Below are 12,316 nucleotides of genomic sequence, written 5' to 3' on the forward strand. Positions count from 1 at the left end.
TTGTCCTTTGGTTAAGAGGCAGTCCTCCCACAAACTAGCTTTCAAGCATTGCAGTCGCACCGGTCCGAGTGCAACCAGAGGCGTGATTGCCAGGTCTTGGAGCAAAGGCTATCCCTGGTAATAACGCCTGGGACCTGAGGTGTGGTGTCCCCATGGACTTCTGAACGCTTCGGAGTGAGTTCCTTCCAACTGCTTTCTTAACGGACGATAGCTCCAAATCTCAAACACAGCGATCTGATAGCTCCAAATCTCAAACACAGTGATCTGACAGTGAACGAACTCGGTGGCCCCTGAAGCAGAATGGCTACGTATCCTTGAACAAGTCCCTTCCTTTCCCTGGACGGGCTGGCTGGGTGCCCCTGCGGTCGCGGCCGCGCATGCTCTTGGACGGGCTGTACTCGGAGCGGGCGGCGGGCGGCGGGCGCCCCAGCTGCTTTGCATTGACGCCAGCAGCCGCTGGAGGTCACCGCTGGGGGCTGGGCGCGGCGAGTTGCCCGCAAAACGCGGTCCGGAACTCGGAGCGGGAGCCTCGGACGCTCAACTCCCGGCTCGCGCAGCCGCTTCGGCGTTTCTCGACGGCGCGGCCCGACCGGAGCCGAGGCGCTCTCTCCTTCAGCGCGCCGGGCCCCAGCGTCCTCCCCGTAGTAGCTCCGAGTGCGGGCGCCAAGGGTTGGGCTCCCCTACGGTAGCCCGACTAGGGGTGCTCAACCAGCCGCCCGCCGGGCTGAAAAGCGGGCACCGCCAGGCGAGCGCCCGTTTCCTCGAGAGTCAGACGCGAGGGCGGCGGTGCAAACGCGGCGCGGGCCCGCGGCTCCCGGTGGCGAGAGCGCAAATCTCCTCCCCCGACATTCCCCGGAAGCTCGGCGGCCGCGGCGCGCGCGGCGATGTGAGGGAGACGGCGGCGGCTCCCGCCTCAGGAAGGGCATGTTCGGAGGGGCGTCCGCGGCGCGCCTCCCGCCCCAGCGCCCCCTCCCCACGGCCGCTGCCGCCGCGCCCGCAGCGCGATAAAAGGGGCGGCCGCGCTTCCTGACGCGAGACCCGCGCTCGCCGCCGCCGCCCGCCAGCTCAGGCCGCGATGACACGGCGCCCGCGGCGGCCCCGAGGCGCCGGGCGGGCCGTTTGCTGACCGGATCGCGGCTGCCAGCCAGCGTGTCCGCGGTGCCGCCGCCGCCAGGATGGGCTGCGCCCCGAGCATCCACATTTCCGACAACCGAGTGTCGAACCCCAGCGACAGCGACGGCGAGGACGAGGACGTCCGGGTCCCCGCGCTGAGGTCTAGACAGCGATGGTCGACCCCGCCCGGGCTCGTGGAGCCTCAGCCTCGCGACAGCGGTGCCTCGAAGGTGAGCAGTACCGGGAGGGCAGGGAAATGCGGGGCCCGTGGGGCCCTCTAGGCGGCCGCCGTGGCGTTGACCGACGCTAGCCGCCCGCGTTTGCGGACTGTCGCGGACCGAGGCATAACGGGGCTCTGACGCAGCTCCGCCCGATCCGCGGCGTCCGTTCGTTCCCGAGCTGGGTCGGACGCCGCGAGTCAGTTTTCTCCCAGAGGGTGGGTGGGAGACCCCGGTGGGTGGGGGGACCCGGGATATTCTGGCACGCCCCTGACGTGGTAAACCAGGGTGCACTTTGCTCTTGCGGTTCCCAGAGTAGAGAGGCAAGGGTTGTCGGCTCTGGCAAGGGTCTTGGATGCCACCAGTTTCCTCCCACCTCGCCCCTGCCTAGCTTATCCCAACCTCCGTCCCCTCTTTGCGCAAGCAGTTTCACTTTTCCACTTCTTTGGGGCCATTGAATTGTAACCTGGAACATAGCTTTGGCTTCACTGCGCGCGTTATCTGAAATTCAGATTTATTAGCATACGTGCGGTATTTAAAGCCTGTGTAGTTAGAAAATACTACTGGAGCCGTGATCTTTGAAGGATTCAGCAGGGCAAAGTTAATCTTTTATGGAGGCAGTCTGACTGGGACTTGCAGGGTTTTATTTTGTGTTTTGTTGTTCGCTGTGTGACTTCTTCGGCGCCTTTTGCCTCAGCTTTTATCAAAAGTTTCCAGGGCTAAGGTTTTCTGAAGGAAAGATAAAAAGTTCACAGAGGCACCCGCAGCAGCTTTCCACTAACATCTGGGATTTTGGAGTGACATCTCATGCGTTGTAAAACAAACTGGTATGCTTAGCTGCAGTGTTTGAACATGAATCTCTCGTTACTAGGAAGGTTTAAGTATTTTGCAATTTTTAAAACTACTGTTGTTTTCTGAGTACAGCAGACCCTCCCAAATTTGAGCTATGTAGTTGATTTACTTAACTGTCTTAAATTACTAGCAATCATAACAGTACCTTTTCTGTATGAAAGTGAAGATCTTGTTCAACTTTCCACACTGAAGTACTTGCTCTGCCATACCACTACTCTAAGTGAAAATTCAACCTTGTTCTGATTATCCAGAGTTGATCCTTCTGGGATTTCTTTAAAGAAACCTGTGATGGCTAGAGTTCAGACAGTCAGGCCAAACTGCTTTGAATGGCTACAAGAAGCTTATATATTAAGTCTAGCAGGCTTAAAAGCAAACAAGACTCTACAGATGAGGGTGAACGTGGGAGCCTTAACAACTGTCACATTTCTTACCCAATCTAGCATTGTTTTCTTTTTCATTAGCCAATATTAAATCCCGAAGCCATCCTTTCAGTGAGACACCTTTCTTCTTACAGGCGTTTTTGTGGCGGCCTGGATGTCTTGAACTTCCTATCAGGCATCCTGGAAACCTCTCTTGTGCATGCACAGAGTTCCCATCCCGAGTACTGCTGTGCCGACAGACCTTTTCCTGTGTCGGGACTTAGACAGTGCATTCATCCTGACAGCGGCTAGCCTCGTGGCATAGAATAGGCGCTAAAGAACTGTTGCCTTTATTTTTTCCTGTTTACTCATTCGTACTTGTGTCCATAGAACATTTAAGATACACTTAAAAATGCTATTTTAACATCTATCTACAAGAGTTGAATTACAAATTACAGCAGCACAACCAATAGAAATGGAAGGCCCTCCCATACTTTTTTTTTTTTCCTTTTCTTTTTTTCCGGAGCTGGGGACCGAACCCAGGGCCTTGCGCTTGCTAGGCAAGCGCTCTACCACCGAGCTAAATCCCCAACTCCCCTCCCATACTTTTATCCGAGAGTTGTCCATACTGATACTATATCTCAGTTACAGATAGGTGAATTTAGGCATATCTCGGAAATAGAGCAGAGCTAATTACAGCTTTTCTTTAGTTCAATTTTTAAAAATTAAGATATGCATGTACTCTGGAAACTGAAAATACCTATTAGAGAAGAAAAGTTTAGCAAGATCAAATTACAAGTTACTTGTTTCTTTATTAGTACATACCTTATGAGCCTATTCTAGTTCATTAAAAATTCTTGGAGCTGGGAGCTTGGTGATAGCTTGGGTGGTAGCATGCCTGTCATGCAGGAATGAGGACCTAGTTTGGATTCTCAAGACCCACATCGAAGTTGGCATGTTCCATAGCCCCTAGTGTTGGGGCTAGGTTTGCATTGGAGACAGGCAGATCTTCCGAATTGCTGCCCAGATGGCCTGTGCTGTCAGTGAGCTTTGATTCTGTGAGAGATCCATCTCAGAAACTAAAGTAGACGTGTGTGTGTGTGTGTGTGTGTGTGTGTGTGTGTGTGTGTTCATACTTTTAAAATGCAGTGATTCAGAGTATCCCTGAGAATTCAATGGAGGAAGTTTTATATCCCTATAACATACAATAAAGAGTTCCTCAATGTTGCTGAAAGACTGGTGATTGAATACATTTCAGATTGAACAGTGTATGGCCAATCAGCAGAGTCCCTCCCTCCCTCTTGTCCTCCCCTTTCCTCCAGCCTTTTCTCTTTTTTACACTGTTTTGCTCTGTTACCCACAGTGGTCTGGAACTTGAGGTCCTGCTGACATAGCTTCCCACCTTTCTGTAATCACCAGGTGGTGTCCCACGTGTTTAATCCCAGCCCTTGGGAGGCAGAGGCAGGTGGATCTGGGAGTTTGGGGCCAGCTTGGTCTTGAGTTCCAGGACAGCCAAAGCACCCAGAAAAACAGTCTTGAAAACAGCACTATACCTATATCTGTAGATATCTCTCGTGCTCTTCCAAAGGGTGTTTAGAGCTGTATTTCCTAGACCTCTTTGGCTATCCACCCCTTCCTCTGGGTTCTGTTGTAGGCCAACCATGCTAGGCTCTGAATCCTTCCATGGGATAACAGTATTTAAGGTACAAGAAATACGCTTAACAGTAGGACTCAATGAATATGATTTAGTTTTCAATTCCAAAGGCATTTTAAGATCTGGTAATACACTAGGGAGGTGAGTGTATGAACCTATTTAAGTATTACTGAAAATACTCCGGCTGTTTGTTTATCCGGGAGTTATATAGCGTATGTGGTCACAGATAATGAATGCTGTGTTCAGCGTGAACACTTAGGCTTTTATTTTTAATCCGTGTGAGTTTCGACTAAGATTTCAATATTGTCTTGCCAGTTTTTAGACTGACTCTGTTTCCCCTTTGCTTAGCTGGGACTTGAGGTACCCTCAAAACATTTGTGCACAGGGAAAGGAGTGCTAGAGATCTATTCATAGACACCCAATGGGCTGCTGCTGCTTGGCGCCTCTACTCTCAGCCCTCCTCACCAGTGCTGCTCAGTCTGCTTGCTGTCTCTTAGGCCTTCTATAAACAGTTGTTGAATTATAGGATTGAGTGAAACAGGCTGTGGAAGTGCAAAGTCTTCCCTGTTCATGGAACCAGTTTTAACCAGATTGGAGGCTGTGAAGTTCAGACTGCTTTTGTGGGAGTCTCTGTTATTGTTCCCCAGAGAATTTTTCCCAGGGGATAAAATATATCCATGCTGATGAGCATTGTCGGCCTTTGGGGTTTTTATTTTTTGTTTTGTTTTGTTTGTTTGTTTTAAGATAGGGTCTTAGTATGTAGCTCTGGCTGTCCTAGAACTCACCATGTAGACCAGGCTGTCCTTAAACTCACAGAGATCCACTTGCTCCTGACTCCTGAGTGCTGGAATCAAGGGTGTGCCTCACCGCCCTTGGCTGCATGTTGGCTTTTACAGTTGTGAGGATAGAGAAGCCGGTGGGCAGTATGTGGCTGCATTCTCACTGGGACCAAACGTTAGTGTCATGGTGTCATCATCAGAGCACACAGGAGTGGAAAGGTGCTCCTCTGATTCCTCTTTTCTCCTCTTACTTTCCTCTGACCTCCCACTATCTTCTTTTCCCTCTTCCAGTCTTTCTTGTTTCTTGCACCAACTCCCTTCCTCCATAGACTGACTAAACTAGCCGTTTTTGTCAACCAAGGTAAACTGGTCTCTTAGCTATAGAATAATTAATATCATCTGTACTAGAATAAAATGGGTTGCCTGATGTTAATTTATAAAAAAATTAATTACATCTCATGTTTGTTAAACGAAAGCTGTGTTTTCCTGGTGTGTTGCCTGATTTTTTTTTCTTCACTAGAATCACCAACAGTTTCCCTCTGCAGGTTTGTTGAGAAAGTGAGGTTTAACTCCGTGCGCTCCTGTGGTGTGATGAAGCCCTCACTGGAGAGCAGGGGCCGAGTTGCTCAGGTTGTGTTCCGTGGCTTTCCATGTGCAGTCTTTTGCCAGGCTTATCTATGAGGAAGTAAAAATAAAGTTTTCTTGAACTCTTGTTACATACATAAAGTGCTTTGCACCTCTGTCACCTATATCATAATATTTCAAAAACTTTTCCCACTCTCAGAGGGAAACAGTAACTTAGCAGAGTAACAAAATCAGATAATTTAGGCAAATATAAACACATATAAATTAAGGTCAGGCAACAAGCTTTACTCTAAAATGTGTATATCAAGTGACTGTAACGTGTGTGTGTGTGTGTGTGTGTGTGTGTGTGTAAATATAATACTTATTACCATAAATTTGCCTGTAATTCTTAAAGAGATAATACGTCAGAATCCCACAAACTTCCCTGAGTTAACCTTGACCTTTTCCATACTGTAGTAAAAGTTATGATGGGGCCTGTTGCTCTTTTTTTTTTTTTTTTTGGGGGGGGGGTTCTTTTTTTCCGGAGCTGGGGACTGAACCCAGGGCCTTGCACTTCCTAGGTAAGGACTCTACCACTGAGCTAAATCCCCAGCCCCGGGACCTGTTGCTCTTGAAGTGGTCTGGGGACACTGGTTCTCCCTTACATGATTTATTCATTTGGATTGAATACTGAACCAGGGAGCGGTTCGTGATGCGAGGATGACATCTCAGAATGAAGACGTCTAAAGGACAGAGTATTTCAGAAAGTTAAAACAACAAATAAAATTAACGAGCAGAAGTTAGGATAGGAGTAAGCCCTCAGCCTGGCCCAAGGTCAGTGGTTTCTCAGTGGAGTGAGATGACATGAGTCGAGCGACTCAGTTCTTTTTTTTTTTGTTTTTTTTTTTTTGTTTTTTTTTTTTTTTTTTGTTTTTTTCGGAGCTGGGAACCGAACCCAGGGCCTTGCGCTTGCTAGGCAAGCATTCTACCACTGAGCTAAATCCCCAACCCCGAGCGACTCAGTTCTTAGAGTGCCAACCGACTGTTTCTGTTAGTAACCCCTGTCGTTTCTGGATGCCTTGTACTTGTACTAGATGTGTTAAAGATGGTATCTCCTGGAATCCTTGCAACCTTGTGAGTGGCTCATGCCATTTTCTCTTTTGTCGATAAGGCACCAGAGCTTTGAGACTCACCCGGGGCCATGTAATCAAGCTGGGATCAGAACACACTATTCTTGGCTCTCAACTTCTAGACTGTTGCTCTCCTAACTGCCTATTTCATCCTCACCCCATGAACTGGCCTTTCATTAGGCCAGTGGTTCTTAACCTTCTGGGGGTCAAACAACCCTTTTACAGGGGCCACCTGAGACCATTGGGAAACACAGATATTTACATTACAACTCCTAACAGTAGCAAAATTACACCTACGAAGTAGCAATGAAAATAATTTTGTTGGTGGGTCACCACAAGGTGAGGAACTGTATTAAAGGGTTGTGAATTAGGAAGGTTTCGAACCATTGCATTAGGCTATAAATGAATTAAGTCACTTGTTGTTGTTGTTGTTGTTGTTTGTTTGTTTTTTTAAGATCATTTATTTATTTAATGTGTTGTAAGCCACTGATATGGATGGCTAGGAACTGAGCCTAGATCCTTTGAAAGGTCCTGTGTTCTTAACCACTGAGCCCTTTCTGTGGCTCCAGTCACTTGAGTTTTAATCAGGTGTCCTTAATGTCTATTATCATGATGTTCTTAGGCCTTCACTTACTGAGGAAGGTGGTTCTGGCCCTACTAACTTCCTGTGTTTGTGGAAGTTGTTCAGTGCTGTCCCAGCTACTTACAGAGTCAGCCATCCTTTCTGCAGTCGTCCTCTTTGCCATCTGACAGCAGTGGACAAAACCCCTAGGGACTCTTTCCCTTCCCCCTCCTCAGGCTACGGAAGTCTTCCTTCCCTGGCTCCCCAGGAGCTGTGCTCCCTTTGACCTTTGCCCTGCCCTGCGTACTCCTTCTCCAGGCTTGCACGCAGGTATCCTTCCAGAGTTGCTCCAGGGCCAACCCAAAGGTTTCCAGGCCTTTAGCAGGGCTGCACTTAAAGGCCTAGAGGTGTTGCTGCCTGGGGCCTTCACCTGACATATAGGCAGCTTGAGGACAAGGGTGGTGTCCTATTTTCATGTCACATCCTGTGTACTTTAACGTTTTGGATAAATATGCTGTCTTTGAGGCTGCTAGGGCTTTTTCTTCACATTCCCCAGATCTATCTCATCTTATTGAAAGTTTACAAAAATTCTTAGGGTGTGTTGCACATGTTTTAATAATAATTAAAAAAAAAAGCCAAAATAGCCTTGAGCCGGTGATTAATCTGTCAGGTTATTAGTAAAACTTTTTCTCCAGTTTTGGCCATGCTCAAGTTGAGCAGTGGTTCTGGGTCTCCTCCTTCTGTTTGCCTTTTGTTCTGCTCTGTTTGGTAGGAAGTGGTGGGATATCATGGTAGAGCATTGTTTTGACAAGTTTGATGTTGCTGTTTCTCAGCTACAGGCATGAAGTGTAGCCTGCGCATCCACCCATACAGGAAGGATGTTGCAAGTTTCCCTGAATTTTGGTGTGACTTCAGAGGACTCGGGTGGGGGGCTCAACAACAGTACTCTTACTGTTTGGGCTGGGAACATAACTTCATGTTCCTTGAGCTCCTCTGTTTTCACTCTATTTCATCTCCTACATGGCTGCTTCAGCTCTTTCCCATTGCTAGTGGGATAGCCCGAAGCCTCTCCCATGCTGTCCTTAAGGTGTTTGAAATTGACAAGTCCTGATCAACTGTTAGAAGAACAGGGAGGGATAAGGCCATGGCTCCGTGGCTCAGCGGTAAGGCAGTTAGTTGTCTAGCGAGTGGCAGGATCTGGGTTCGCTCTCCACCAACTCTTCTCACACAGAGGAAGGATTGAAAGAGTTGAAGGAGCTTGGAACCCCATAAGAACAACATTGCCGGGGGCTGGAGAGATGATTTGGGGGCTGGAGAGATGGCTTAGCAGTTAAGAGCACTGACTGCTCTTCCAGAGGTCCTGAGTTCAATCCCCAGCAACCACATGGTGGCTCACAACCATCTGTAATGGGATCCGATGCCCTCTTCTGATGTGTGTCTGAAGACAGCTACAGTGTACTTATATATGATAAATAAATAAATAAATCTTAAAAAAAAAAAAAACAATGCCAACCAACCAGAGCTTCCAGGGACTAAACCACTACTGAAAGACTATACCTGGACTGACTTAGGGCTCCAACTGCATGTGTAGCAGAGAATAGTCTTGTTGGGGCACCAGTGGAGCCCCAGTGCAGGGGAATATGGGGGGCAGTAAGGGGGATGAATGGGGGGAATACTCATATGGGGGAGGAGGAGGGGGAGGGTTTGGGGGGGGAGGGTAATGGATAGGAACCCGGGAAAGGGAATAACATTTGAAATGTAAGTAAAGAAATATATCTAATAAAAAAATTAAAAAAATAAAGAATACTTGCTGTCTTGGTTAGGGCTTCCATTGCTGTGAATAGACACCATGACCAAGGCAACTCTTATAAAGGACAACATTTATATGGGGCTGGCTTACAGTGTCAAGAGGTTCAGTCCATTATCAAGTCAGGAGGCATGGCAGCATCCAGGCAGGCATGGCATAGAGAAGCTGAGAGTTCTACATCTTCATCTAAAGGAGGCCAGCATCAGACTGTCTTTCAGGCAGCTAAGATGAGGGTCTCAAGGCCAACTCCCACAGTGACACACTTCTTCCAACAAGGCCACACCTCCTAATAGTGCCACTCTCTGGGCCAAACATATTCACCCAACACACCTGCCTTGTAGTGAGATTACTTAACATCTTTGAAAGAGTTTTATTATAACATGTAAGGACTATTTTCATTTCTTTCCCCTCTGTCAGTGCAGGTGATCAAACCTAGAACATTGTACATGCTAAGACAGACTCCTTCCTCCCACCCTCCCTTTTTTAAATGATAATAAGCAGCTAAGTAGCTACATTATATATATAATGTATATACATATATAAATTATTTTATTTACATTCCAGTTGTTGCCCCTCTCTCTGTCTCCTCTCCCAGAGTTTCTCATCCCATTCCTCCTACCTCTTGCCTTTGAGAGGGTGCTTCCCCCCCTCCCTCCCCCTCCAACCTCTCTCTTCTTTGGGGCCTCAAGTCTCTCAAGGATTAAGTGTAAAGTCTTCCATTGAGGCCAGACCAGGAAGACCTCTGCTGTATATGTGGTGGGGACCTGGCCTGTGTATGCTGCCTGGGTGGTGGTTCTGTCTCTGGGAGCTCCCTGGTGTCTGGGTTAGTTAAGACTGCTGGCCTTCTTTTTTATTTTTTCTTTTTTATTTTTTTTTTAATTTAGAGAATACTTTATTAGTTTTTGTAATCAAACCCACGTATATAAGACCTTACATATTTAATACAGTGTGTTACCCCTGTACAAATGGAAAAAACTTAAGTTCAACATTTCTAGACCAATATGGCTGTTAATTTCTGTACAGTGCCAACTCAACACAGTAAACGGGGATACTTTTTTCGAAAGTTGACAGCACAGGTAAAGTTTCAAAAAATTCAAATTATATATCTGTATATATATATTTATATTTATATAAAAAGACCAATAATAGCAGTGTGTTATGCATCAACAGCAGCAACAGCTTTTCCAGGTTCTGCAGTCATCTGAACAAAACTGTAGAGACATCCAGCACACTCCATTAAAAAAAAAAAAAGTAAAAAAACAAAACCCGAGAAAACAGCACAGTTCTGTTACTCTTGTGGTACCTGGCACCATTTTTTTTTTTAAATTAGCTTCTCAATCATCATCTGGAAAGAAAACATTCTGAGCAACATCATTAAAAACAGCTCTGATAAAGCACGGTCACTACTACGTATCATAAAGCAGGTACAAGCTATTTTACATCCACAGAGGTATGATACAGTACTGTCCTACATCTATAATACTAGAGGATACAATTTAAAAGGCATTATTTGAGACTTGATTCTACTTTTCCAGCAGAGGGCCCAAAGGATGGTGTGACACAGCTTTGTAAAGAAACATACTCTAGACAGGATTTCCTTTCACTAGTGGCACACTTCTAAGGATTCATTCTCTCCATGAATGTCACTGCTGGCCTTCTTATGGGGCCGCCCTCCCTTTCAACTTCTTCAGTCCTTCCCCTAATTCAAAGATAGGGGTCCCTGACCTTAATCCAATGGTTGGGTGTAAGTAAGTATCTGTGTCTGTCTCAGTCAGTTGCTGGTAGAGTAGCAATTTTTTTTTTGATTTCGTGTGTGTGTGTGTGTGTGTGTGTGTGTGTGTGTGTGTGCGTGTGTGTTTCTGCACACCATGCAATGCATGGGAAGGTCAGAGGACAACTTATGGGTACTGATGTTCTCCACCATGTCAATCCCAGCAACTAAACTTAGGTATTCAGGCTTGGCAGCAAGTGCCTTTACCCACCGAGACACAGAGACAGATGAATTGCTCTCTGTCTGTCTTTTTTAAAGATTTATTTAGGCTGGAAGTGGTGATGCACACCTTTAATGTTGACATTTTAGAGGCAGAGGTAGGCCTATCTCTGTGAGTTCAAGGAAGGTCTCAGTAAGCAAGTTACATAATGCATCTATGATGAAGGAAAAGTTGCTAAAATTCAACTAAATTAAAAATACAGATCTAACCAAAGGAGAATGAATAGCAATGCCACTAACTCAAAGATATTTGCAATGCATAATATCAATAAAGGATTGGTATTCAAAATATGTATGGAATTTCTCCAAGTCAATAAGAAAAAGACAGCTATTTTGAAATGGAAACTTCCTGTTTCTTTGGACAGTCGGCTGTGTTTTGCTGGGGCTATAAGGATGTTTTGCTAAATCAAACACATAGAAGACTGTTTTCCTGAAGCAGACACAGGTGAAGGGATGTTTTGCTGTAGCAGACATGTGAGAGGCCGTGTGATGAAGGAGTGTAAATACGACCCCACAGACAGTGGGAGCTCGAGCTTCGAGCTGGCTCTTCACAACTGCATGCGTGTGTTGGTTTGCTTAACATTTCGACTGCTAGCTCCAGAGAGAGACTCCCCTAAGAACTTCTTGTGAGATTCCTGCGGCTCCTTGCCAGTTCCTTGGCCCCGGGCCAGTTGGTGAGCCTTGCAGCTCCTTCAGGATTGACCTACTGTTGATGGTTGGTGCGCGGTGTCTGCCTGCAGAGAACAGGACTACAGCTGATGATTAGAGTTTGCTGTTTGCTGCAGGACTGAACTGCTAGTCTCCTGACAATGAAGATTGAGTTCTCCCCCAATAAAGATTGAGTTTGCCCCCAAAGAACTATATACCCATAAGTTTCCATATGCTGGGCCATACGGTAACTCTCCTTAATTTTTAAAGGTACCACCTTTATTTAAGTAAATGCATATTGCTTTGTATTATATTTTTCACTGAATCTGCATGTTTCTATTTTGTTAATTTATAAGAATACATTTACTGTCTATACATACCTCACTAATATCCTCTATAATTTCATAAATGTCCAGCATTGCATCTGCTTACAGTTCTTTACTTCTTTAATCTGGAACATACACCTATTCCTAAGGAGACCCTATCCGTTATGCCTTGCGTTATTACTTTTATTCTACCTTCTGTAATTCTTTTTCTTTCTTTCTTTTTTTTTTTAGAAACTACCTTCTAATTCTTTGTATGTGCAGTATAGGCATGTGTGTGTGTGCTGGTGTGCAAGGCTTTGTGTGAGCAGACTCAC

The 12,316-nt window shown here is 46.3% G+C and overlaps 1 protein-coding gene across 5 annotated transcripts in view; it reads left to right on the forward strand.

Annotated features, from left to right (window-relative positions):
- The first annotated feature begins 847 nt into the window (after positions 1 to 847).
- The window catches only part of Pde8a (phosphodiesterase 8A), a 123,014-nt gene continuing 111,545 nt past the window's right edge, over positions 848 to 12,316 (forward strand). For 3 of the 5 annotated variants that reach the window (XM_006229438.5, XM_063262704.1, XM_039113045.2), the window contains exon 1: positions 861 to 1,343. In XM_006229438.5, the coding sequence (XP_006229500.1) occupies positions 1,176 to 1,343 (168 nt within the window). In that variant the 5' untranslated portion in view covers positions 861 to 1,175. Of the gene's footprint in view, positions 1,344 to 12,316 lie in introns of all 5 variants that reach the window. The other 2 variants (XM_063262703.1, NM_198767.1) reach the window with 2 other exon arrangements.

This window comes from Rattus norvegicus, chromosome 1 (genome assembly GCF_036323735.1).
Source record: "Rattus norvegicus strain BN/NHsdMcwi chromosome 1, GRCr8, whole genome shotgun sequence".
NCBI classification, from domain to species: Eukaryota; Metazoa; Chordata; class Mammalia; order Rodentia; family Muridae; genus Rattus; species Rattus norvegicus.